Source organism: Sceloporus occidentalis, unplaced genomic scaffold, assembly GCF_023333645.1.
Source record: "Sceloporus occidentalis isolate IW3139 unplaced genomic scaffold, rSceOcc1.0.p SCAF_13, whole genome shotgun sequence".
NCBI classification, from domain to species: domain Eukaryota; kingdom Metazoa; phylum Chordata; class Lepidosauria; order Squamata; family Phrynosomatidae; genus Sceloporus; species Sceloporus occidentalis.
The window spans coordinates 10,163,762-10,189,458 of record NW_028316993.1 but is presented as its reverse complement, the minus strand read 5'-3'; the positions used below and the strand labels follow the sequence as shown (position 1 = coordinate 10,189,458).

The window sequence follows — 25,697 nt, the reverse complement described above, 5'->3', positions numbered from 1 at the left end:
ATATTTGGGTGTCATCAGCATACTGATAACACCCGCCCCATATCTCTAGAACTAGATTTGGATGGCTAATGCTTTCTGTGCCTAATTTGGCAGCTGATCCAAGGGAAGAAGCTGGTGCCACAAACAGCAGAGTTCTGTAACAGTTTTATATCATTCTCTAAATATCCCAACTGTAATTATCTTACTACAGTTTTTCTGTGAAGTGAAAAACTCTTTGGACTTGTTTTCAAATTTGGCACAATTTAGTCAACGCAAGGCGTGTACGTACAGTGGGTTTGATACACTGCTGGTGTGGTGGTTAAATGCTGATACTACAGCCATTCACAGCCACAAGGTTGTAGTTCAACTCCAGGTAGGGCTCCAGGATCCACTTAAGTCTTGCATCCTTCTGTAGGTTGCTGAAATGAGTACCCAGCTTGTTGGGGGCAATAAACCTACACATTGTAAATTGCTTAGGGAGTGCTTAAGTGCACTGATAAATAGTATAGAAATGTACTTGCTATTGCTATATTGAATGGCTTGTAAAACTTTCAGCTTGTAAAAGTTCCTTTTGGATTACATTAAAAACAAAACAAAAACTTAACACTATCTGGAATAGACTCTATCCTGTCTGGAAATGGGCAGACTTGTAGACAGCTACCTTGCCACATCTGAAATGTACTTGCCTAACCACCTTCTATAGGTTTACTGAAAGCAGACTCTTGTGGCTGTATCCAAACTCCCTCCTTTGGATCAAGAATGGATAGTTTATTATGGCCTTCCTCATCAGTCCTGCTGTATTCTCTTGCCAACAGTCTGCAAGCAGCCTCATGTGCAGAGCCGACAGAAGGCAACCCCTCCACCTTTTCTGCTTCTACCACCTTTTTTCACAGCGTGTCACATCTTGTCTTAGCTCAGGTAGATGCCTGGGACATGTACTGATCACTTGCAGGGAATTATTGAAATTAATTCAAGGGCCACAGGTCTCCTGTCCACAATTTAATTTGAAACAGCAATTGTATTTGCAGTTACTGTATATCTCTTGTAGTAGACCTTGTTACGCCTAGGAAACTCCTGCTAGCTTTACCACTTGTGTGCTATTACTTTCCAGAACACAAACACACACACGGCCACATAGCAACCCTTGATCCCACCTTGCCACAGGAAAGACCAGTCAGCCAAGTGCCTTCCTTCCTTCCTGGCTTTCCTTTAACAGAAACGCCTTACACAAATAACACTGCACACTCCAGAGGGGTTGCTATCAGAGAACAGTTATTCTTAATGTTAGGCGGAGTCTGTATTCTTGTAATGTGAATCCACTGGTGGAGCAGTCATGCACCTTGAAGTTGCACGTCCAGTCTTAAAAGCTGGGTAGTGGCACTGAGCAATACATATACAGCTCACCAGCTTGCTACCTTCCCCACTATGTGGAGATGTAATTTTAATTAAACAATTTCCAGGTTTGTGCCTGTAGATATAAATTAGCATTTATTTATTTTACAAAAGTCTGTGTTCAAAGTTAACTTTGCCCAGTGATTCCAGAGGTTTTTCGAGCAGCACTGCACAGGCGCAGTACAACCCATTTGTATGATTTGCAGAGACCACAAAGAAGAACTATGCTTACATGCTGGGGCCAACATCTCAACACGTGCTGCTACACGATTTCAACATGAGTTTATGACATCTTCAGTCCTTGCCTATAGCATCTTCTTTTACTCGAAATAAACCTTCTTCTATATTACAGAACACCTCCACCCCGCAGCATGTAATCCCCATAAATAACTGTTCCAAGCTCTTCTTAATAAATGGCCATTTCTGGGATGCACTCAAGGCAACCATGTTCCACATTGCAGCAATGGCCAGTTGTTTTCAGTTAACCTCAATGGGGTACGGGGAATTCTACACTTGTTTTAATGTAAGGAAAATATCTCCATATAAGGAACAAGTTCAAACAGTTGTTGGCATTTACTTTCCTAGGGCATGCTCCAACAGCCCTACTTTTACAAATGGAGTAGCTTCATTCCACCACTGTTTGTGAGCCCAGTGTTTCTATGGCACAATTTATGGGCGGGGGGGGGGGGGGGGAAACCCAAGTGGTATCTGGCAGCCATTTCTGCTTGACTTCACTACCAGTGAAGAAAATCATGCAAAGTGAATTCTTCCCTCATGGCTGTCATATTAGATGCTGTATAAAAAATGGTGGTAACAAACATAGCACAACACATGTTCAATAGTGGATCCAGGTTTTATAGGGGATGAAGCACGAAGACTTTCTGACTAGCTCATCTGCCATGCCCCTCAGACTTTCTCATTCTCGCTAAGCTTAGGCACAACAGTCATAATAGTGGGAGAAGGGTACTAGTATATTTTTGTGAGCCATTACTGTTGTAATGCAAAGTATTTTAAGTGTCTTGAGTGGGTAATGTGGATCCTTAACTGTGTAAAACACCTGTAAAAGAACCCCCCTTCAAACCCAAACCCCCCACATGCAGATGCCTAACCTCTGCTATTTATTTTAGAAATTAAGAACGATGTCCACAGCCTCTGAAGTTTGCAATTTCACTTCCACATCCAGCGCATCACTGCTCTTCTCTTGTGTTAAGACTCGCAATATCTAGAGATTTGTTTTAAAATACATGCTGGGATTCGTCAGAACATCACAAAAATGGTGCAGTATATATAAGCGTAAGCTCAACTATACTCTGATGCAAGTTCTGGAAGAAAAAAGGCATTAATAACTCAAGATCACTTAAATTTAGTGAGCAAATATTTTTATTACACCGGTTGTATACAGAACGCATACATGTTTGTCACACAGTTCTGATGAGAGACAGGGGGGAAAAAGGTTGCATGTGTGACCCTTTTTGTAACAAAATGAATCTGGCCTCCATCTTTTCAGGATAAATACAATGCTTAGCAAAACGACAACAAGAAAAGGACAAAAGATGGTATCCACCTCTCATTCCAATGACCACACTCTATTAGAGGTGTACTGACTCCACACTGTTGTAATATTTGGAAGCCACTTTAATAAATCATCACCTGATTACAAATCCCAGTACAGTATATTCCAGAGGATGGAGCAATGGCAATTAAATTGGTATCAAACTGCTGTTAATAGTGCAGCATGGGTATACCACAGGAATAAAACTCCATACTTACATAAGATAAAGCTCTGGCCAACAGACTATATATGAGACACAGCCAGCTTTCTTTCTTTCTTTTAAAAAAGGTGCATTTCTTTGTGCTAACTATATAGGAAGGAAGTGGTTTAGGAGAGATCTAATAAGAAAATTGTGTAAAGAAATTGTGATGTATTATGCTAATATAGCCTTACAAGAGGAACCAGGGAGGAGACATTAGGTATATTTCTACTTCACTATCTCCCTGTCCCTAAAGCACTCTTACTTTCGGGTTTACTAAAAAAAAAGCTGAAAGCATAATTTGCAAACATTTGCATAGTTAATCAGCTTTTAAATGCATCCAGTGTTTTAACAATTTTACAAGCGCTCAAGACAGACTGAGGGGTTACCTCCATGATCACTGTTTCTCTCAATCCATACAGCCAGCTTTGGGGGGATTTTTGTACAGACTGAAAGCACAAGTGGAAAGTGAAGTAGGTAGAAGAGGATCCCTATCCAGCCTGGCTGATGGTAAGAGACTGTAGACTCACAATCCAAAATATCTGGAGGCCTGGAGATTATCTAGACCACCTATTTCCAAAGTAAGGGACTGTAGGGTAAGTAGTCAGACTACCAACAGGCCAGAAAAGTTTGTGTGAGAAGCCTCGATTCTACAAAAGTCTGTAAGCCAAGGTTATTTTAAAAATCTGAGCAAAGGGAAATAATTTGCTTGCTCTTCCCACCTGGAAAATGCCTTACATGCACATTCATTCCAAGAATGCAGGGATGAGTGGGCTATATAGACTGAAAAAGTGATTTTAAAGTGACTTTAATTTATCCTTGAGAGAAAGCAGATAATTATTATTCAAAACATGAAGCTGGATAAACTTGACAGATTCACAGACCTCTGAGAAGCATCTCCCTTTATAAGGCATAGGTGTTTGTATTCAGCCATGCATTTCATTTATACTCCTGGAACAAGCAGCAAGCAGGAAAGCAGCATTGGAAGAATGAAGAATAGAGACTTGTTTGTTTTAAATTAAGGTTGATACACTCAGGAGTCTGCCTCTGAGGTCACCTTCTACATTCTTTAGCACCAAGCACCGTACATATTTTAGGACGCCCTGAGGTAAAAAGCTTTAAAACAAATAAAGAATATTAAGGCATTCTTTCAGCTCTACACAAGGTTCTTAACGTTCTAGGTAGGTGGTTAGTTAAACTTGTTTTGGGCATATAAGACACACAAGGGGAAAACGGATAATTTGTGCTTCAATATTTAAGAAAAAAGTGCTCAGTTAAGGATTAAGTGGCTTGTATTATTGATACTTCTGGACTGATAATGCTTACACTGAGATCACTTTGGGGCCTGTACACACAGCCCAAAAGGCCCTGTTTCCACTGTCAAGATAATGCAGGCCATTAGCCCAGGCCAGGACCAGGCAGACCAGACGAAGATCTGGTGGATCCACCCAATCCCAGCCAAAAGGGGGCTTAACCCAGTCTAAAAGACTGGCTGTTTGCTATGGAGTTTCTAGGAAACTCTGCAGCGACAGCTGGCAGACCAGACAGCCTTGCATGCCCTGTAACAGCCTCTGCTGTCATGTCTGCTGAGAAGACCTCCTGTCATGGCCTGTGACATCTAATGGGGGCATCTGGCCATGTGGGTGTAGCCAGGCACCCCATTTCCCTCCATACAATCTACAATGGGGATCTCCTCACCAGATGCAATGGTGGAGGCAGGTATAGGGTGCATGGAGGAACTGCGTCCATAGCATGGCGGTGGGCAGCTGTGTAAACACCTGCCTGTTGCCATGCTGGCCCTAGGAACTGACTAGGAACAACAAAAGGCCCATTTTTTTCAGAAGCTACTTAGAATCCCTGATCCACAGCAATGCTTGGGAAAATGTCTCCTAGAACCCTCCAGCCATCATGGAAGTTAAAGTCCCAAATAATCATGTTTCTAAGCTCTATTCTAAAGTAACTCTGATGTAAAGCATCTTAGGGAATGACTCATGGAGGGCAAGAAGAATTTACTTGAAGTGTTCCAAGTGTGGTTCCATTCCCATAAGCCCTGGCTGCAAGTGGTGGATGCTGCAGTTCTAATGAGAATAAAAACAGATGCCACACACATGGTGATATACATTCTTTAGCCTATCTGACAACAGGAAAGAATCTGCTGCACACATGTTGAAAACTTCCTGGCTCACAGAAGAAACCCATAGCCCTTTTACACCATACAATGGCCTGTTACAGACAGCCAAAATAAAGCTGCTTCGAGTCACAGTGGAGGTATGGTGTTTCAATGATGCATGCGTCCTAAGAGTCCAGAAGCCACACCAAAGCCACACTCCATTTTGGCTGTCTGTAACAGGCTAATGTTAGCATTTTGATTCAACGGCTATATCCTATGGAATCCTGGGGTTTGTAGCTTGGGGACACACCAGTACCCTCTGGCTGAGAATTCGAAATGTTATTAAGGTTGAATCATAGTTCCCTAATAGTGTAGTGTGAAATGCTTCCTGAGCACATTGGAAAAGTAAAAGATTGACCTACTGTTCACACAATTGGAAATCACCACAATTCTTTTAAGGATGACAGCTGTTAACTTCCTTGCTTGAACTGTAACAAGATGTCATATATGAGCAAAGAATACAGCACAGATCTCCCAAAGCAAAGGTGAGCAAATGTAATCTTCCAGATATTTTTTCTTCTATGTCAGTCCTACTCAGCAGCTGTTAATATTCAGGAATTATGGAAGCTACAGTTTAAAAATATCTAGGCAGCCATAGTTGTCCACACTTGACCTAAAGTAGCTGGCCCATTTCCTCAGGCTGATCTGACAATAAATTACATTTGAAACATTACAATGATGCAAAATTATTTTTCCATAGGCTTACTCAATGTGAATGCTTTATTCTGACCCCTTGTTCATTCCTACAACCTTTTCTGAATATTTTGGCAAAAGAGTGACTTGGTAACAAACGCCTCTAGTGGAATGAAAGGAATGGGGATGAGGCAGGAAACATTATTAGTGCTTACAATAAAAAGTAGCAGCTAGCCATGTAAGAGACACTCTCGGGAGCTTATAGGGTTTTCAAATTGCTTTTCAGTTTTTGGCATCTGTAACCATGCCTGCTATGATTTTGCCTTTTCAAATAAAAAAGATTCTAGAGAACTGAGGGTGTGCCAAATCTATTATACATGCACAAATCAAAGAATATGAACTACTTTCAAGACAGGTTATCAAATCAGGAGCTCTAAGAATGTTGTATGATGCACTTCCCACAAAAGCTTACTAACTCTACCAATATTTCTAGGATTCTTCCCATGCCACTCTAACATCTTATGTATAAGGCACTGTTTCTTTGGTGGCTTTTTCATGTGTATTTGTGTGTGTTTATTCAAAAGTATATGGTCAGTTGGTTTGTATGAAATGCTTGCAGAAAAGGCTAATGGGATTAGAATTGAAACTGGGGCCAAAGAGAGAGGATGATATTTTTCCAAAAGCACATGGCAGCCCCTTCAGATGCTTTTGGACAGTAACTCTCACAGTCCATTCTGGTTATGGTGGATGGAAACTGAAGGTCAATGACATATGGATGGCCACGGTTTCCCTGCCTTGTCATTAATGGACAACCATATTCTACCAGCATCCAAAAGGAATACTAATCTGAAGGCTAGCATTTCTATTCATGTAGAAATCTTCTATTCAAGGGAGTCTACATCAAACACTAACTCCCAGAGCTCCTGGCTATAACCAAAATCAAGCACTGTAGCACCAGGCTCAAAGCTTCCCAACTTCTCCCTAAAATTATGTAAGATTTAAGTGACTAAATTTTACTTACACGGACTGCATCAAGCAGATTATCAGATAATTGTGTCACTTAAGAACAATATACATCTGTAAGCATTATATACAATTCCTGACTGTAGCAGACAAAGGCATTTGTCTGGGTGAGACCAAGACTGCAATCCTAATCACATTTATTTAGAAGTAAACCCCACTAAATCAGTGAGCCTTCCTTCTGAGTAAAAAGGATCAGGTTGCATCTCAGGCAGAGCTGTGTAACTCCAGCTCCACAGTGCATGCTGACCTGCACCAGCTCACAAAGTCAACCTCAGGAGGCTGAAGATGGCTGTTTCTGTTAAGCTTTTAAGAAACTGCTGTTCATCTTTTCAATGCACAGAACAAGCTTCAATACAGTAGAATGATCCTCTTGCATGCATACAGGGCAAAGAGGAGATCTCCATTCTTTCTTCTTACATACTGGGAATTAGAGCAAAAAAAAAAAGGGGGGGGATAAAAGAGGACACCCAAATGTTTCCCACACATCAACTGCATAACTGGGGGTGAGGGAAGAAAACTGCTGCAGTGACCATCCTGCGGTGAAAGGTAACACTCCATACCATGTGGCTTTGCATGTTCCTTACATCCCTGAAGGAGATGAGACACTAGTTGGATTTGGAGGAGTAGCTGCTGGAGAGTTATGGAGGCTGGTTTCCTTGTAGACAAACCAAGCATTTCCTGCCCAGAGAATCAGGTTGAGAAAACCAATGACCTGAAAAGGGAGGTGGGGAGAGAGGGAGGTAAGGGGTAAGCAGAAATAACTGTTTTTTTATTTTGGACATATAGGACTCGAGCATAACAAGAAAGCTGCCCGTTTCCTGCTTCAGAAGGTAGGGGCAAAATAAGTTAACAGATTACTCTATCCATGCGATTGTTATCTGATGGTTGCATGACATACTGTTCTACTTACCTGAAGCAAAGAAAAAAAGCCCTAGTGTGGAAGAGGAGAAGAACCAGCATCATGGAGTGAGTGGTTTGAGTGTTTGACAAGGGGTTTCAGAGTCCTGGGATCAAATGCCCACTCAGCCACAGAAATCCACTGGGTGACCTAGGGCAAGCCTTGAACAACTCTTAGCAAAACAAAACAAAACTAAAACCCTAGAATAGAGTTGACATAAGTCGGAGTCAACTTGAAGGTACACAACAACAACAAATGGAAAAATGAGGAGAACTGTGATTCACAAAGATGATTAGCCCTAGTTAGGTCCTTCACCTAGATGAGTGCTATTTTCTTTTCTTATACAGTAGTGTTTAAAATCAGAATCCTAGAAGAGACCTCAAGGGCCACCTAGTCCAACCCCCTGCCATGCAGGAACACAGACTCAAAGCACTCCCGACACATGGCCATCCAGCCTCTGTTGAAAAACCTCCAAAGGACTTCCAGCGGAACGCTGATAGCAATGGCTGCAGTTTAGGAAGGCTCCTGGACGCAAGCCACCATCCGCAGCGAATCTCCCGACAAAACAGCTCTGTCAGGAGGTTCTTGCTAATACTGTTATGTTGGAAACTGAGAGATGTACTCCAATATTGTTGTAGATAAATATATTGTTAAGCTGCGCTGTTAAGTACCATGTATTTTTGAATCCAACTGTGATGAATGATATATGTATGGGGTCAACTGGAAAGTATGACTTGGATGTTTTTCTTTATATAAATATGCTGTGGTTTATAATGGTTTACTTCAGGTGTGTTAACTGATATACATGTGATATATGATGTATGCTAAATGATATGTATTTGATATTATTGTTGTCGTTGTTTATTTATATCCCACCTTCCTCCCAGGACAGGGACTCAAGGCAGCTATGTATATAGTATTACACATAGGTATAGATTTCTGATGATGTGATATATTGCTCTTACTAGCTGGTATAGGGTTTGAAACTGGTCTGTGTTATCATGGAAGAGGGAAATACAAAATGGTTGTATGGATTCAACAAACAGGTAACGTAGGTTGTTGGACAGATTAATAATTATATAGATAGCAAAATGTGTGATGCTTTTATACATTTTAAATACGTTAACTACATAATCTAAAACAGCTTCAGAGAGAGGGCTTGTATTAATTGGACTTGCTGAATGTTGGTAAAGGAATGCATGGGGGTGTTTCTGCTTAGAATCATACAGCTGAAAGAGATCTCAAGGGACATCCAGTCCAACTGCCTGCCATGCAGGAATACATTGTCAAGCACCCCTGACAGTTTGCCATCCAACCTCTCTTTAAAAACCGCCAAAGAAGGAAACTCCATTACACTCCAAGGGAGTGTGTTCCACTGTCAGAAAGTTCTTCTTAATATTGAGATGCAATCTTTTTTCTTGTAGTTGTTAGCATGAAATATGTCTAGCTCCTACCTCAGTCTTTTCAGTTTCTGAAGAATTCTAAAGGCCTCCATAATCAATTCCTCTGGTGGTTAAAACAACTAAGTAAGGCTTCCCTGGGAAAGAAAAGAAAAGAAACCTAAGAAGAACCAACTGTTTTGAGAACAGTGAAATGTTTAGCCCGCCAATTTTGTGAGGTGGAGCTAAGGTCTTTCAAATCCTTTTATATGATTTATGTGTCCTTGTTTTTTTAGCTCTGTCCAAAGATGCCTTAGTAGCAATTTCTACTCTTCTATGACTGCAGAAGTAAATAGCTGATCATCCTCAGAAGCCTTCTCTACTGTATCCAGGGGAAGAGTTCAACTGGTCCTGACAAGTTTGCATCCACTGCTCCATGTCCTAGCCTCTGCAGCAAGAGAAAACAAAATTGCTCCTTCCTCAATATGACATCCCTTCAAATATTTAAACAGGGCTATCATATTACCTTTTAACCTTCGCTTCTCCAGGCTAAACATATCCAGCTCCTTAAGTTGCTCCTCATGGGCCATGGTTTCCAGACCTTTTACCATTTTTGTTGCCCTCCTCTGGACACGCTCCAGCTTCTCAATATCCTTTTTTAATTGTGGTGCCCAGAATTGGACGCAGTATTCTAGGTGAGGCCTGACCAAAACAGAATAGAGTGGCACTACTATTTCCCTTGATTTAGACACCATACTTCTATTAATGCAGCCTAGAATCGCATTGGCTTTTTTAACTGCTGCATCACACTATTAACTCATATTCAACTTGTGGTCTATCAGGGCTCCTAGATCCCTTTCATATGTACTGTTGTCAAGCTCGGTTTCCTCCATTTTATAACTGTGCATTTCATTTTTCCAGGCTAAGTGCAGTACCTAACATTTCTCTGTGTTGAAATTCATTTTATTAGTTTTGGCCCAGTTTTCTAATCTACAGTGTGCCCACGTTTTACACGAGCGTGCCATATGCGGCTGTCAGCATACACGGAAAGCCGCGTCGGAAGAGCCTGTCATGCGCCTTGGGCGCAAGCCCCATTCGTTCCTATGGGGCTTCAGCATACACTGATTTTCCCTTATGCAGAGGGATCCAGAACAGATCCCCACGTAAGGGAAGGGCGCACTGTATTAAGATCACCTGTCCTCTGGGGTATTAGCTACTTCTTCTAATTCGATGTCTTCGACAAATTTGATAATTTCTTCATCCAAGTCATTGATAAGAATAGTCACACTTACTGAAAGAGTAGGGACAAATGATGTAGAGAAGCAAAGAATAATATGGTTTGGAAGATGGATAGCTACCATACTGTCTCTTCCTGCACAGCCACATGAAACACCCATTTTCTAAGTCTGTTCACCAAGCTCTGTCACTAAGCTCCAAAGACTGGGGCTGCAGCAATATAGAAGACCTACTTGCTACTAGCTCCTCCCTGAGCTTAGTCTCTGACTCATTTCCTCTGGATGACCTTGTCGAAGGCCTTATTGAAATCACGATCTGCTGAATCCACCGCATTCTCTTCGGCTACCAAGCTGGTAATTTTATCAAAAAGAGAGAGAGAGATCAGATTAGTCTGGCATGACTTGTTTTTGAGAAACCCATGTTGACTTTTAGTGATTATGACATTCCTTTCTAGCTGCTTACAGATTTTCTGTTGAGACTAGGAATTGGAACCAGGCCTTTAAAAGTAACTGTTATTGTTACTGTTGTTAGCTGCCGTCAAGTCGACTTTGATTTATGGTGACTCGGAATGAGATACCTCCAGGTCACCCATTTTCCACTGAACTGCTCAAGTCTTGCAGACTCAGAGCTATGGCTTCTTCAACTGAGTCTATCCATCTGGAATGCTGTCTATCTCTTTTCCTTCAAACTTCTATCTTACCGAGCATTATTGTCTTTTCAAATCAGTCATGTCTTCTCATGATATGGTCACAGTATGATAGTCTCAGTTTAGTCATCTTGGCTTCTAGCAAGCCTTCAGGCTTGATTTGCTCTTTGTTGCTGCTGTTGTGTGCCTTCAAGTCATTTCCCACTTACAGTGAAACTAAAGCAACCTTATCATGGGTTTTTATTGGCAAGATTTACTCTAGGACTCATTTATTTGCCTTTTTACCAGTCCATGGTATCTGCAAAACCACCACATGGCATTATTTTCTTCCTTTCAGCTTTCTTCACTGTCCAACTTTCACATACATACATACATACATAGAAATGGGAAATAGGATGGCACAGATAATCTTAAGTATAGTATTCAATTATTTATCTGTACACTTCAGGATCCTATCTAATTCCTTCACGGTTGCCCTCCCAGGTAACTGTACTTTCTCATTGTTAAAAAGTAACTAAATTATTACTTTGTTGTTGCTGTTGTTGTGTGTTTTCAAGTCATTTTGTTCAGAGATAGTTTGTCTTTGCTTTCCCCTGAGGCTGAGAGCATGTGACTTCCCAAGGTCACCCTGTGGATTTCATGGACAATCTGGAAACTGAACCCTGGTCTCCAGAGTCATAGTCCAACACTGAAACCACTACACTATGCTGGCTCTCTATTACTATTATTACTTAATATTATTATTATTACCATTAAGTTAAATTATTATCATTAAGTTACGTTTTGAAGTATCAGAATGCTGCAAGTCAGTGGTACAAAGCATACCAAAGTAGTTGAGGGACACACATCCATTTCACATTTAAGAGTATTTTAATGCAAATAATAATAATAATAATAATAATAAATATCCCACCCTTTTCCCAAAACTGGGACTCAGGGTGGCTCACGACATTAAAAAACAGCACAATTAAAAGCATACAAAATAGTACATTAAAATAGATTTAATTATTATAATATTAAGACAAGTTGTATATTAAAAGAATAAAATACAATTAAAAATACAAAAATGTTTAAAATACTTTAAAACAATGCAATGCCATGCCATGCTTTAAAAACTTAATGTTTTAAAAGCCTGTCTAATTATCCCTTTTTATTTTACAGTGTGAAAGAACTGCCTTATTTCAAGTAACTCAGTGTTTGCAATAAATGACTGCTGAGCTATGGTTGGGAATAATGGTGTTGTAGTCCAGGACACCTTGAAAATAAAAGGACACTGATCTGGACCAGTATTTTGTATCCACTAGTAGTTGGCTCGGTGCCTTTGAAAACCTCAAAAAGCAAACACAAGAACGACCCATGATTTATCCCCAGCACCTGCTACTAACATATACATACCACTGAGACGTTCAAAGACCCAAAGCTTCGGATGTCACTGAAGTGACATAATCCAGGTTGAATTTTGCACGGGGCAATATCTAACACAAGATCAGCACCAGTGGATGTTTTGATATCTGTGAGGGCCTTCGCCCAAGCCGATGTGCTAACCAGCCAGAGGAAAGAGATTACCACCGTGATAACAAAGTCCTGTAAGAGGAGAAAATATGGGTTCATTGTGAATCCCAGTCTTGGAGATGGAAATTCACACATTATGGTTTGCATCCCATTGGTTAATCTCAGCTAGAGTAGACCCATTCAATCAATTTTTCAATGGTAAGTAAACATCTAGATAATTCCCACTGATTCAATGCAATTACTCTAGCCAAGACAAACAACAGAATTTATATCAGTTGGTTGTTAAGTTTTACATAGGACTGATCTGCACATGCCTTTACTGTTCAGTGGGGAGAGTCAGTTTAATATTTGTCTAGAACTTGAGAGATCCTGGTTTAAGATTTTACTGAGTGTGGACCCTAGAACAGGGGAGCAAGGGGCTCAAGCTCACCCAAGACTGGACTGGCAGGGAGCCACCTTGGAATGATCAGCCAAAATTGGACCACCAAGGTTCTTCATTCCCCTTTGGGAAAGTTCTGATGTTCAACTATGAAGGTCATACAAAGTTTGGGAGCAAGGAACTTTTTGTGAAACAGGACCTGCCTTTAATGGGGATAAATGACTGGTAAAAAAATCATCTAATCTGTTGTGCTCTCTATCAATTCGAGGGTCATATTAAGTGTATCACACTGCACTATAGCCTCCATTAACGTAGTTGTTGCAGACAACAGTCAGTTCACGTATAACAGTAAGCCAGGCTACAGTTAGCTGAATTCTGGCTTGTTATTATGTTAACTCTTAACTCATCCCCACCAACAACCAGTTGCAAACTGTAATTAGAAGTCATGGTTTCTTGTCAAGCTACGAATTCTAACTTTTTAACAAGTTGGAAGATAAATACCCTATTCTATGCGAACTGAGGGACTCAACAGGCTTTTTTCTGATAGAAACTATATCTAGTTTCTAATTATCTGGCTTTTGTTTAGTACAGCTTGTTTAAACCATCATCGTTTGCTATGTCCAAACGCACAACTGTGGCTTTTCCATGTCTTGCTTCCTTAGCTGTCTTGCAAAAGATGCAAGACAGAAAGAGACCAGAAGTAGAGAAAACAAACTGTGGTGGGAAACCCATGATTAAATCAACATATTGTTAATAATGTGGCTAAGGATATTCTTGGTTTAGCTTGATGTGCAAACATGGCACTGCATTTTTGCAGTGGTTTTCACTGATTTAGAATATTTTTGAGTGGAAAACTGCCTGGAAAAAAAAGGTGGGGAATTAGGGGTATCAGAGGAGTCTAGGTCTGTACCCTGGCATCCTGATGTAGGACTTGCAACTCCCATCAGTCTTAGCAAGCATAGCCAATGGTGAACGATGTTGGGAGTTGAATCCCAACAACTAAAAGACCACATTTTCTCTCCCCTGATTTAGAGTTTCAAGCCCTAACTGGGGTGGGAAAAAATCAGTGTCCAGAGTGCACCCTTTCATCATCCACACAGTCAACTCATCATACAGAAGGGACAGCACACTTACCTGCATTCCTGTGATCCCAGTGACAAAGGGCAGCAGGGGGGAAAAAGGAATAACTGCATCATATTTAAAGTGAAAGGCTGGCAGGGAGTTTTTCTGACGCAGTTTGAATCTATTGCTCTGTGTCTAGTCTCTGGAGCAGCAGAAAACAAGCTTGCCCCACTCTCAATATAACATCCCTTTAAATATTTAAACATGGCTATCATGTTACCTCTTCCTCTGCTCTTCCCCAGGCTAAACAGTCTCAGATCCCTAAGCTGCTTTTCACAGGGCATGGATTCTAGTCCAGACCATTCTCCAGATAAAGAAGTCTAATTACTTCTCTGTTTTGAGAAGCACGTAGCACAAAGAAGTGCATGCCTTTATTTGCTTCCTTACTAGATTTCCTTCCCACCTTTCTCCCAAAAATGGCACCCACAGTAGCCTGCATATTCAAAGATAATGTTGATGAGCAATATTTCTAACTTGCCATGTATGATACATTATAGGGAAGTAAAAGGCAATCAACTTACAATCATTGGGAGTTTGCCAGCACCCCGATATAAATGCAGGTAGCCCAGGTACAGCACCAAGGCAGCCATGCAGTACAGGAACACCAAGACTGCAAAGGTGACAAAGAACTGTGCTGAGGAGGAGAAGTCTCCCACCAGGAAGTAGGCCTTGTCCCAGGTGACGTTGCAGTCTTTCGATTCCAGAGGCCCAAGGGTAGCCTTGTTCAACCTTAAATTTAGGACCGTCAAAAGAAAGAACGTGTTTTGAAAATGGGGTTTTGTTTCCTCTGTACCAACAAAGTTCCCCTTGAAAATAAAACCACAACATCAGAGACAGCATAGGGTAGCCTGTGTCTGAAAGACAACAATGGTTTGATTGTGCATTCAAAAGATGCAGCATCTGAGGATCAGAACTAAGCAAGATGCTGCAGATTCATCATCTAATCCTACATGGGCCTCTGCATTGCTATTAAAAATAAGCAGTACAGTATAGAGAGGGGGACTATGGAAGTATGGAATGAGCAGGGAATCTTACACAGGATAAAAACATTTCAAGGACAGGTCTTGTTTGCATGCTTAAGACTTTTTTTAAGGCACAGAACGGTGATGGATAAAATCATAGTTCTGATGTCAGTTTCAACTGGTTTTTTAAAAAATCATCTAGTTCCTGGGGAAAGAGGCCTTAGAGGAGGGCATGATGCCCCAGGACCTCCCCAAACCAGAACCAGGCCTGGACATTAAGCAGCTTTCTGTCTCAGCCTTTCAAGGGTGAACTGGTTTACTATGGAACAAATTAGATGTGTTTATATGCACATTGACACCAAAGTTACAGCTTTACTCAAAGGAATCCATCCTCTTACCTGAAAGGGTAAGCAAAATTAGCTTGCAAAGTCAGGTTTTTGGCACCAGGACAGGTGAGAAAAACCGCTGTTTTTCCACTGTAACCTCCACAGGTAGCAAAGGCAAAGATAGAGAAAATCTACAAAGGATCCAAGATGAAAATAAATATTAGTACACTTTTCAGTCATGTATGCAAATACACTACAAAGGAGGAAATACATGCATTTTATGAACCTTTGAAGTCATATCCACAGGAGAAGGTCCTGTTGCTTTATCCAAATCATCAGTCACAAGTGAACTCAAAGTGCTGATGTCCTGGGAGCTTGTTTTTTTTCTGGAGAACTAGGCCTTAAACCACAGCAGGTCATACTGTTGGCCTATCAATCCTAGAGCTTTGAATAGTAATTTTGGGAAACAGTCACTTCTAGTGATAAAGCACATGTTTTGTACCCAAACGATTCTAACTTTAGCATCTCCAATTTTTAAAAAATCAGGACATGGTGTGGTGGCAGATTCTGGGGGATTTAGTGTAAAAGGGTAAGTTTCTCAAGTTCAGTTCAAACTCAGAATTCTCTATTTTACCTGGAAGCAAGTCTCCAGGGGTGTAGGCCCACGATTTTTCCACCACATGTACTAAAGATAAAGTTTTTCCTTTGACAAGATTGTCTAGTTGTGTCCACTGTAGGAGGTGGTGCTCATCTCTGCTACCAAGCCGAGGGAGCCCCCATTGTCAAAGACAATCCCATGGTCATGTGGCCAGCATGACTGCATGGAATGCTGTTACCTTCACTTTTACATGCTTTCGAACTGCTAGGTTGGCAGAAACTGGGGCTAGTGAGAGGAGCTCACTCGGTCCCGCGGTGCTTGGGCTTTGAACTGCCGACCTGCAGAACTTGCAATTGTCAGAGTCAGTGTCTTTACCACTGAACCACTGCCTGTACTATCTGATCTTTTTAAAACTATAAATGCTAAAGTTTGAACCTTCTGAGTGCAACACATGTGTCCTACCGCTGTGTTATAGCCCCTCATGTTTCATTCTGCTCCAATTTTAGAGTAGAACAGGAGTAAGAACTTCACTGGCTCAGGAAGACACTCTCACCCACCCACAAAAAAAGTAGCCAAGGGCACTCTCCTGTCCAAATAACTTCACCATACGACAGGCTGGAGTGTCACTTGTAAGGTGTATGGACTATCTTTTATCCTCTTCTGGATTAGGTTTTTCTTAGGTCTGTTACAGACTGCCAAAATAAAGCCGCTTCGGGTCTCTTTGGAGGTATGCTGTTTAAATGATGCATGGGTCCTACAAGTCCAGAGGTTGCGCCAAAGCCACACTCCATTCCTAAGCACTGGAGTGCAGCTTTGGGTGCAGCTTCTGGATTCTTAGGATGCATGCATCATTTAAACAGCATGCCTCCAAAGAGACCCGAAGCAGCTTTATTTTGGCAGTCTGTAACAGGCCTTAGTGTCTTAAAATGCTTACTGTATACAACCTGCAAACTCTGTTTCCTGCTCCTTTCTCACACTTTCTACACTCTTCCCTTTTCCCCCATGCCTAGCAGTCCCAAAAGCTACCTCCTTCAATACCCCTGTATTTTGATTCATCTATTAGTTGCTTTTGTATGCTGCTTTTTAGCCAGTAAATTCAAGTTAGCTTTTATGGGTCTCTTCATCTCCAATTCATATGTCTTAAGTGCATTAATACTTGAACTTTGAAAAGAAAAGGGAAGAAACATGATACAAGAAAGAATTAAAACTTGATTCCTTCTCAAAAATAAAAACGCTGGAAAATCCTATAGCTTTCGAAACTGTAACATTCCACTTCCATTTTATAAAATATTGCTGCCATCAAAGACAACTGTGTAGAGAGACTTCCTGACTATTATCACCATGATATGGATTAGAAGTAAGTTATTTCCATTTTAGTTTACTGTTGGGGGAAAAATTTCTGCAATACCCACTGAAATGTTTGTCTAGATAGTTTCTGAACAGGCAAGTTTTCTATTGTGAAAGCTTAGCCCACATTGTTACACATCTGCTTCCTTCCACCACCCCTTCTCTTGCTAAGAAAACCTTCACAGAAACACAAACTGTCATGCATAAGGAAAACAAATAGAAAAACCATTTATACAAAATTGTGTGTACATGCTTACCATACTTTTAAAAACACAATGATTTTCCATGGTACAAGGTTTGAAATCTGAATACTTCAACTCAGTGGTGATTACAGAGCAACATCAGATCAAAGTAACAAGACTCAAGAGAGGTGTCATTTCTGTCCTCAGGATGGTTTGTTGTCTCATGCCACTCGACTAGTGAGGGATGGGGGAACCTATGGCCTTCCAAGTGTAGTAAGCTTCCAGTTTACACCAGCTCTACCCAGACTGACTAGTAGTATGGAATGATAGGGGCTGTAGTTCAGCAATATCTACAGGGCCGCTGGTTCCCCAAGCCCCATTTTACCCATCCTGTGGTTTAAAGAGAAGAGGGAATAGAGGAACTTCCCTGTGGCTTTGCTAACTTCCTTGTTTTAATCTTCTCAACACAGGTTTACCCAACTACTACCCAATGCAATTTGTATTGCTGGAAACATAGTACAGTCTACCTGCCCCAACCACAGAATTGCAATGTGGATTTGAGCATCTGCGGATAGCCCTGCCCTATTGTTCCTAATGGCAGTACATGCATGCAGCCACGCACATGGTGTGCCACCGTTAAAAACCACGAGATTTGAGGCCTCACAGTTTTTGGCATCCGCAAAGGGGTCTGGAACAGGGCAGGACAGAAACAGACTGGATCGTCAGGGAAGATCTTCTTTTTGTTGCTAAAAACATTTTATGGCCTGGATTTTATGGTGCTTTGTCTTCCAGAGGCCACATGTCCAAAGGGAGGAGTGGCCTCTACCTGTATAGCTATCCCTCCAGACCATCTTATCTTCATCTTGACAAAACGTAGGTCTGTGAATCTGACATCATCATTTTTTTATTCTCATGTATGATTTTAATAACTGTCTGATGAAGAAGCCAGTAGAGATGACAAGACGACAAGCAGCATCTTAGAAGATTCCCTTATGTGCAAAAGAAGTGCAAAAGCCTTTTCTATATGTGGCATGCTATTTATCACACTTCTATTCCTCTGCTAATATGTAGTTCTTGCTACCTCATTTATCCTCAAAATATTGGGTAGGCTGTTTGAGAAAGGGTGATCTGATTTCAGACCAAGTTAATGATACTTAGGTCCAACTGAAATCAAGTTAGTCAGCATGACAAACTTTTCACATTCGCTTCAGCTGATTCTGACAATATGTCTACAGAGATATTGGTGCTTTAGTAGTATTACTAATCTGTCTTTCCTCCAATATGTTCAATGTGGCATACATGGCTCTCTTCACCATTTACCCTTTTATCCTAGCAATAACCCTATGAGGAAGGTCAGACTGAAACAGAAACGGTAGCCCATGATCATGCAGTGAGTCTAATGTCAAAGAGCTCATCCAGATGGGAGAAAGGCTCTGGTTTGGGTTTTGATTTTACCTGCATATTCCCAGGTTTGCATCCACACTTCTTGAAATATCCTGGGTTTCCTCACTCCCTTTCCCTTGTGTTCTTCCTCCTCCCCTTTCCATTGGCCATGTGTCACATCTAGACTCTGCATATTAATATTGTTTTTCAAAAATTTCCACTGAATCTTCTTTATTATTCAGGAGTTATAGTCAACGTGCTTTAGCAATCTTACACGAGTTAAACATTAGGATCATTTTGTTTTGGTGCAAACGTTCCTTTTTTCCATTGCTTGATCTCTGTTCAATCTGTATCCTTGAAACAATAACTCCATCTGCTGATGGTGGCCATCTGAGCTAGTTCCAGGAAAATAAGACAGACAGTCAAATAGAGCTACATTTCATTTCAGAAAATACTAGTTTAATTAGCAATGGTAGGAATGAAAACTGCTTGGTAATGCTGGAAATGCCCAGGAAACATTTAGGGATTAAGAAAATGCCACATGGATGTCCAAAATAAAACTTGTTTGCACAGTAACCAAACCTGTGACTTTTGGACTTTTTTCTTTCATCTGGAGGGGCTCCAAGTTGTGTCTTGAAACCTGGATTGCTGAAGTTGCAACCCAAGATGATAATGACTATATGTAACACTAGCTCTCAACAGAAATTATTAGGACTAATTTAATTAATTAATATGACTAATTTAGCCTGAATCCAAGCTAGTGGTTGACTCAGAGTCCCCAGTGAACCTCATGGCTGAGTGAGAAACTGATCCTGCATCTCCATAGCACTAGAGCAGAGCAGTGGGTCTCCATAGTATTAGTGCATTATACTAGCTGTCTACTGTGACATCTGGAAGCATTTTAAAATACTGCTGGTTTCAGAACTATTATTTTTTTCTCATATGACACGAAAGCTCATCAGACTTTTTTCCCCAGATTCATAGTTCAAATCCCTATTCCAGTGATGGTGAACCTTTTCGAGGCCGAGTGCCCAAACTGCAACCCAAAATGCACTTATTCATTGCAAAGTGCCATGTCCCTCTGGCTTTCTAGTAACAAACTCTGTGCTGGGACGATGGCACATGTGCCCACAGAGAGAGCTCTGAGTGCCACCTCTGGCACGCGTGCCATAGGTTCGCCATCACTGCTCAGTTAAAAGTCAGTGTGGTTCAAGGGCTTGACTGGAGAGGCCAAGGTTCAAATTCTTCAATGACCATGAAGCTCCCTGGGTATCCTTAGGCTAGTCACCCACTCTCAGACTGACCAACCTCACAGGACTGTTATAAGGATAAAAACAGGCAGAAGGATCATGTACAATGCTTGGAGCTCTATGACAAAAAAGTAACAAAGAGATAATAATGAGTCGTAAGAGACCACAAGGGCCAGATAATAATGACGCAACACAATCCCATTCATTTCACTTAATTTAATGCAATGTATTTCCAGGTAAGTGTGTACTGCAGTTTTAATCAACTTTCTATAATTGATACAATTAATTGAGTAACATTTTGTTAATCACGTAACAGGCTTCTTTCTCAATTCCATGTTCTTCTTAATACGTGTCTTGCTGACTTTATCAAAAATGAATCACAAAGGCCCAATTTTTGTACACATCTGGAAGAACTCTATTATGACCTTGCATTTAAATTTCCAGCCACTTAAAGCATATTTTATGCTCTAATTTTCCACTGTAAACAAGTATTGTGAACAGGAAGGATGAGGGTTTGTGAATAAAAGAGTCATGCTAGCATTCTTAAGACAGCCAGAGAGGGAAAAACAGGCTGGGGCAGGGAAACATTTAAAGATATGTAGGTAGACGAAATCCAAATGTCCAGTTAATTGTTTTGTGATTAAAGAATATCTACATTTTAAACTAATACATTTATCTTGAATATACCATTTCCCATTTTCTACTTATACCACCTTTGATCTTTATTACTACAAAAGGTGGCCATGAAACCTTTGGGCTATAAAACAACAGTGGTTAACAGAAATAAAAATCGACAGCCCATGGAGTTTCATCTGTACTAGGAAGTTTTCTAAACTGCCAACCAAGTGAAAGCATCACCAAAAGGCTCTGCAGTACATATCTGCAAAGGTCTACATGCATAACTCCTGGCTTCTCCTCACACCTCCACCTTCCCTTGCAACACTTTGCTGTGAAGAGAAATAAGGTATTTCTAGTGGAGCTAGAAGGAAAAATGGTGACCAGGGAAAAGGATCTAACTGTCAGTTGAACTGGGGTAATCTCACAGTGGAATGGCTTTCTCATGGGCCCAAACAGACAGGCCAAAATAATGCTGCTTTGGGTCACTTTGGAGGTATGTTGTTTAAATGCTGCTTGCGTCCTAAGAGGCTGGAAGCTGCACCAAAGCCACGCTCCTGTCCTAAAGACTGGAGCGCAGCTCCTGGCCTCTTAAGATGCATGTGTCATATTAAACAGCATACCTCCAAAGTGACCTAAAGCAGCTTTATTTTGGCCTGTCTGTTTGGGCCCTCATGGTAATAATTGTAGGAAGTCATGAAGAACGGGACATTCTGGTAACTGGAATCCAGAAAAGTAACTTTTTCAAGTTTTGGCTAATCTCTATATAAAAATGCAAATCTACAGTTACAGATCAGGATTTCTAACAGCATAATGGAGTAGAAAGAGAGAGAAAAGCTTTTTTTGTTGTTGCTTCTGTTGAAAAAAGTGGAGTTGGAAACCTCGGCTGATGTATTGCAAACCACTTGTAGATCACGATCTTCCCAACCAGCTGCCTACATACTGTTTACTCCACTGAATTAATGCCTCCTGCTAAGTAAAACATACTGGCTTTCTCCTACCATTAGACTCACGCTATGCAGAACTACCTGATACTGGCTTCTTTATCTAGGTCTTAAACACCTTATACTTCTTACAACATCAAAAACCCAACACAACTTCAACTGGAAATAAGAACAAAAGTTATCTATTTTTATTTGTCATCCTGGGAAAGATACTTTCAAGCTAAGTTATACATGTAACATGGGTCCAAAACACACTGCAGAAATAATCCAGTTTGAGACCGCTTTAATGGCCTTGGCTCAGTGCTAGGGAACCCTGGGAATTGTAGCTTATTGTGACACCAGAGCTCTCTGACAGAGAAGGCTAAAGGTCTCACAAAATTACAGTTCACAGAATTCCCTAGCACTGAGCCAGGGCAGTTAAAGCGGTCTCAAACTGGATTATTCCTGGAGTGTGTTTTGGACCTACAAAAACTAACCCCCAACGCGACAGCAGCTCAAAACTGAATAATCCAGATTATTTCAATATGATCTCTCCCTTCTCCCACGGCTGCTTCCTCAGGCTGGCAGCACATGGCTTGTTTGGAGAGAGAGCGCAACAAACATCCCCACCCTGCACCAACTATGCGAGGGGAGGAGTGGGTGGAAAAACTACCCAAACTAGACACAAAGAGGAGCTGGAGGTGGAGAAAGCAAAAGTGGGTGCCTACCGAGTGGAGCAAAGGTCCAAAACACACCGCAGAAATAATCCAGTTTGAGATTTGGAATACTGTGTCCAATTCTGGGCACCACAATTCAAAAAGGACATTGAGAAACTGGAGTGTGTCCAAAGGAGGAAGACTAAAATGGTGAAGGGTCTGGAAACCATGCCTTATGGGGAACGACTGAGGGAGCTGGGGATGTTCAGCCTGGAGAAGAGAAGGTTAAGAGGTGATATGATAGCCCTGTATTTGAAGGGAGGTCATATTGAGGAGGGAGCAAGCTTGTTTTCTGCTGCTCCAGAGACTAGGACCTGGAGCAATGGATGCAAGCTCCAGGAAAAGAGATTCCACCTCAACATTAGGAGGAACTTCCTGACAGTAAGGGCTGTTCGACAGTGGAACACACTCCTTCCTCGGATAATAATAATAATAGGGAATTCTGAGAATAGCAATAGTAAGTACTTTTCTATACTGCCTACCAGTGTGCTTAAGCACTCCCTAAGTGGTTTACAAAGCGTACGCTATTTGCCCGCAACAGGCTGGGCACTCATTTTAGTGACCTACAGAAGGATGCAAGGCTGAGTTGTCCATGAGCCCCAACTGGAATTGAACTCACAACCGTGTGCTTTGTGCGTGAGCAGCTGCAGCGCTGGCATTTAACCACTGCGCCACCATGAGGCTGTCACAACTGTCCCGCTGTGAGGCATTTAGCCTTCTATGTCAGAGAGCCCTGGTCACACATTTGTGGCTTTGATATTTACTGATTCAATTAATACGTTCTCTCTAGGAATCTCTAGGTCCTCCAGCGCAACTCTATGGTCAACTTTAAGTAAAGTCGCACTGAAAGACCTACAGATTCCTAGAGAGGACACTCCACTAGGCATTCGTAGCTCCTCCAGTGCAACTCTATGGTCAGTGTCTGTCCACAGACCATAGAGATGCTCTAAAGGACCTAGAGATTCCTAGAGAGGATACTCTACTAGGCATTTGTATCTCCTTCAGTGCAACTCTATGGTCAGTGTCTGTCCACAGACCATAGAGTTGCCCTGGAGGACCTAGAGGTTCCTAGAGAGGTCTCCTCTCAGGTTAAAAGCATGGCGTTTTTGTATTCACGGGGCTCTTGTGCCCCTAACCCTAGCGAATATAGAAGGGACGAGGTTTTGGACTACAATTCCCAGAAGCCCCACTCGGTATGGTCAAGGTGCAGGAATTCTGGGAGTTGAAGTCTCAAAGAAAAAACCAAGGAAGAGGGCTGGGCAGAGAGTGGCTCCCGCCCGCGACGCTGGAAGCAACCCAAGAGCGGGCTCCGAGCTCTTCTTCCCGCTCCAGAAGCGGAGGAGGCGCCGGAAGACTCACCCATTCTAGGATTTTGATGAAGCCCAGCGGCTCCTTGGCGGGTCCCAGATTCAGCTGCAACGCCGACATTTTCTGAGGCGAGAAGAAACAGGGGCGAAGGAGGGGCGAGGTCTCTGTGCGTCACGTGACGTAGGCGGTCGAGCGCATGAGCGCGGGGAAAATGGCGGCACGCTCCGCCCGGCTCCCCACGCGCATGCGCTTGATTGCGCTCGCTTACGTCACCTGACGCACAGAGACCCCGCCCCTGTGTGGCGTCCGACGACTCATCCCTCCCTCGTCCCACTTCCGCCACACCTCGCCCCGCCATTTTACTTTCTGGTTGGTTTCCTGCTGGCGTTAAAGAACGAAGCCCTCTCCTCCTCCTCCTCCTCTCTATTTGGATTTGGACGAGATTGTAGACTAGTTTCCCCTCCATCTTTAAAGGAGGCCTTTAAACAGAGAGGCTGGGTTATATGGCCTTCTGTCTTGCTGTGCTTTGATTGAGAGTTCCTGCATGGCAGAGTGGGGTTGGACTGGATATTCAGGGCCCTTCATGGGGGCCTCTTCCAACTCTGTGCTTCTGTGAAATAGATTGTAAGCCTGAGGGCAGGGAACCATCTAATAATAATAATAATAATAACTGTAAGATGCTTTGAGAGCCTTCAGGGCTGAAGAGCGGGGTATAAATGCCGCAAATAAATAAATTATGTACAGATGTGAAGTCGAAGGCTTTCACAGTCGCCATCCATAGTTTTCTGTGCGGTTTTCGTGCTATTAGGCCACGTTCTGGAGGAGTTTGTTCCTGACGTTTCGTCCCGAAAGGGATCTAGGAGTCCAAGGAGACCACAAGTTAAACACGGGTCAACAGTGTGATGCGGCAGCTAAAAAGGCCAATGCGATTTTAGGCTGCATCAATAGAAGCATAGTATCTAGACTGAAAGAAGTAATAGTGCCACTCTATTCTGCTTTGGTCAGGCCTCACCTGGAATATTGCGTCCAGTTCTGGGCACCACAATTCAAAAAGGATGTTGAGAAGCTAGAGTGTGTCCAAAAGAGGGCCACCAAAATGGCGAAGGTCCTGGAAACCATGCCTTATGAAGAAAGACATAGGGCACTGGGTATGTTTAGCCTGGAGAAGAGGTGGTTAAGAGGTGATATGATAGCCCTGTTTGAATACTTGAAGGGATGTCATATTGAGGAGGGAGCAAGCTTGTTTTCTGCTGCTCCAGAGACTAGGACCCGGAGCAATGGATGCAAGCTGCAGGAAAAGAGATTCCAGCTCAGCATTAGGAAGAACTTCCTGACAGTAAGAGCTGTTTGACAGCGGAATACACTTCTTCCTTGGAGTGTGGTGGGGTCTCTAAGCAGAGGCCGGATGGCCATCTGTCAATGGGGATGCTTTGATGGAGAGTTCCTGCATGGCAGAAGAAGGGGGTTGGACTGGGTGGCCCTTCTTGGGGTCTCTTCCAACTGTTTTGAGAACAGTGAAATGTTTAGCCCACCAATTTAGTGGGGAGGAGCTAAGGCCTTTCAAATCCCTTTATACGATTGATGTATGTGTCCTTGTCCAAAAATGACTATGGAGCTCCGCTCTGGGCCCCACAACAAACTCCAACTCCCAGAATTCCACAGCAGTGAGCCAGAAAGTGGGGCCCAAACCGGGTTATGTCTCCAGTGCTGATACAAGCCAAGACACATAGGGCTGGTTAGATCCTTCTTTTGACTCCTGTGTAGGGGAAAACGACAGCAAACTCAGCCTGAGTCCAATCGTGCCGCGGTGCTTCACGGGAAACGTAGTTCCTCCCTGGGACTCCCTCCGCTTGAGTCCAGTGCTGCGCTTCTGCTGACAGGACTCTTTCTCCCAGAGTGCACCGCGGGGGTAGGAAACTGTTTCCGTGCCGCGGTGCCTGATGGGGATTGTGGTCTTTCTGCCTCTG

At 42.2% G+C, this 25,697-nt stretch overlaps 1 protein-coding gene across 1 annotated transcript; it reads right to left on the bottom strand.

The window, feature by feature from the left end:
• Nucleotides 1-2,733: 2,733 nt before the first annotated feature.
• LOC149304908 (synaptophysin-like protein 1) lies at nucleotides 2,734-23,877 on the bottom strand. The gene is made up of 5 exons (XM_089478585.1): nucleotides 23,782-23,877; nucleotides 15,481-15,599; nucleotides 14,642-14,849; nucleotides 12,503-12,691; nucleotides 2,734-7,660 (listed from the first exon to the last, which is right to left on the bottom strand). Exons 1-5 carry the CDS (start codon nucleotides 23,848-23,850, stop codon nucleotides 7,529-7,531), a joined length of 717 nt encoding a protein of 238 aa, XP_089334711.1. The 5' UTR covers nucleotides 23,851-23,877; the 3' UTR covers nucleotides 2,734-7,528.
• Nucleotides 23,878-25,697: the final 1,820 nt, after the last annotated feature.

Bases quoted from the DNA above. Each gene is read 5' to 3' on its own strand.
- LOC149304908 (XM_089478585.1), bottom strand. From the start codon at position 23,850: ATGTCGGCGTTGCAGCTGAATCTGGGACCCGCCAAGGAGCCGCTGGGC. The intron at 14,850-15,480 runs GTAAGAGGATGG...CCTAAATTTAAG, and splicing joins AATTTTGCTTACCCTTTCAG to GTTGAACAAGGCTACCCTTG. The intron at 12,692-14,641 runs GTAAGTTGATTG...CTCCTCTTACAG, and splicing joins CTGGCAAACTCCCAATGATT to GACTTTGTTATCACGGTGGT.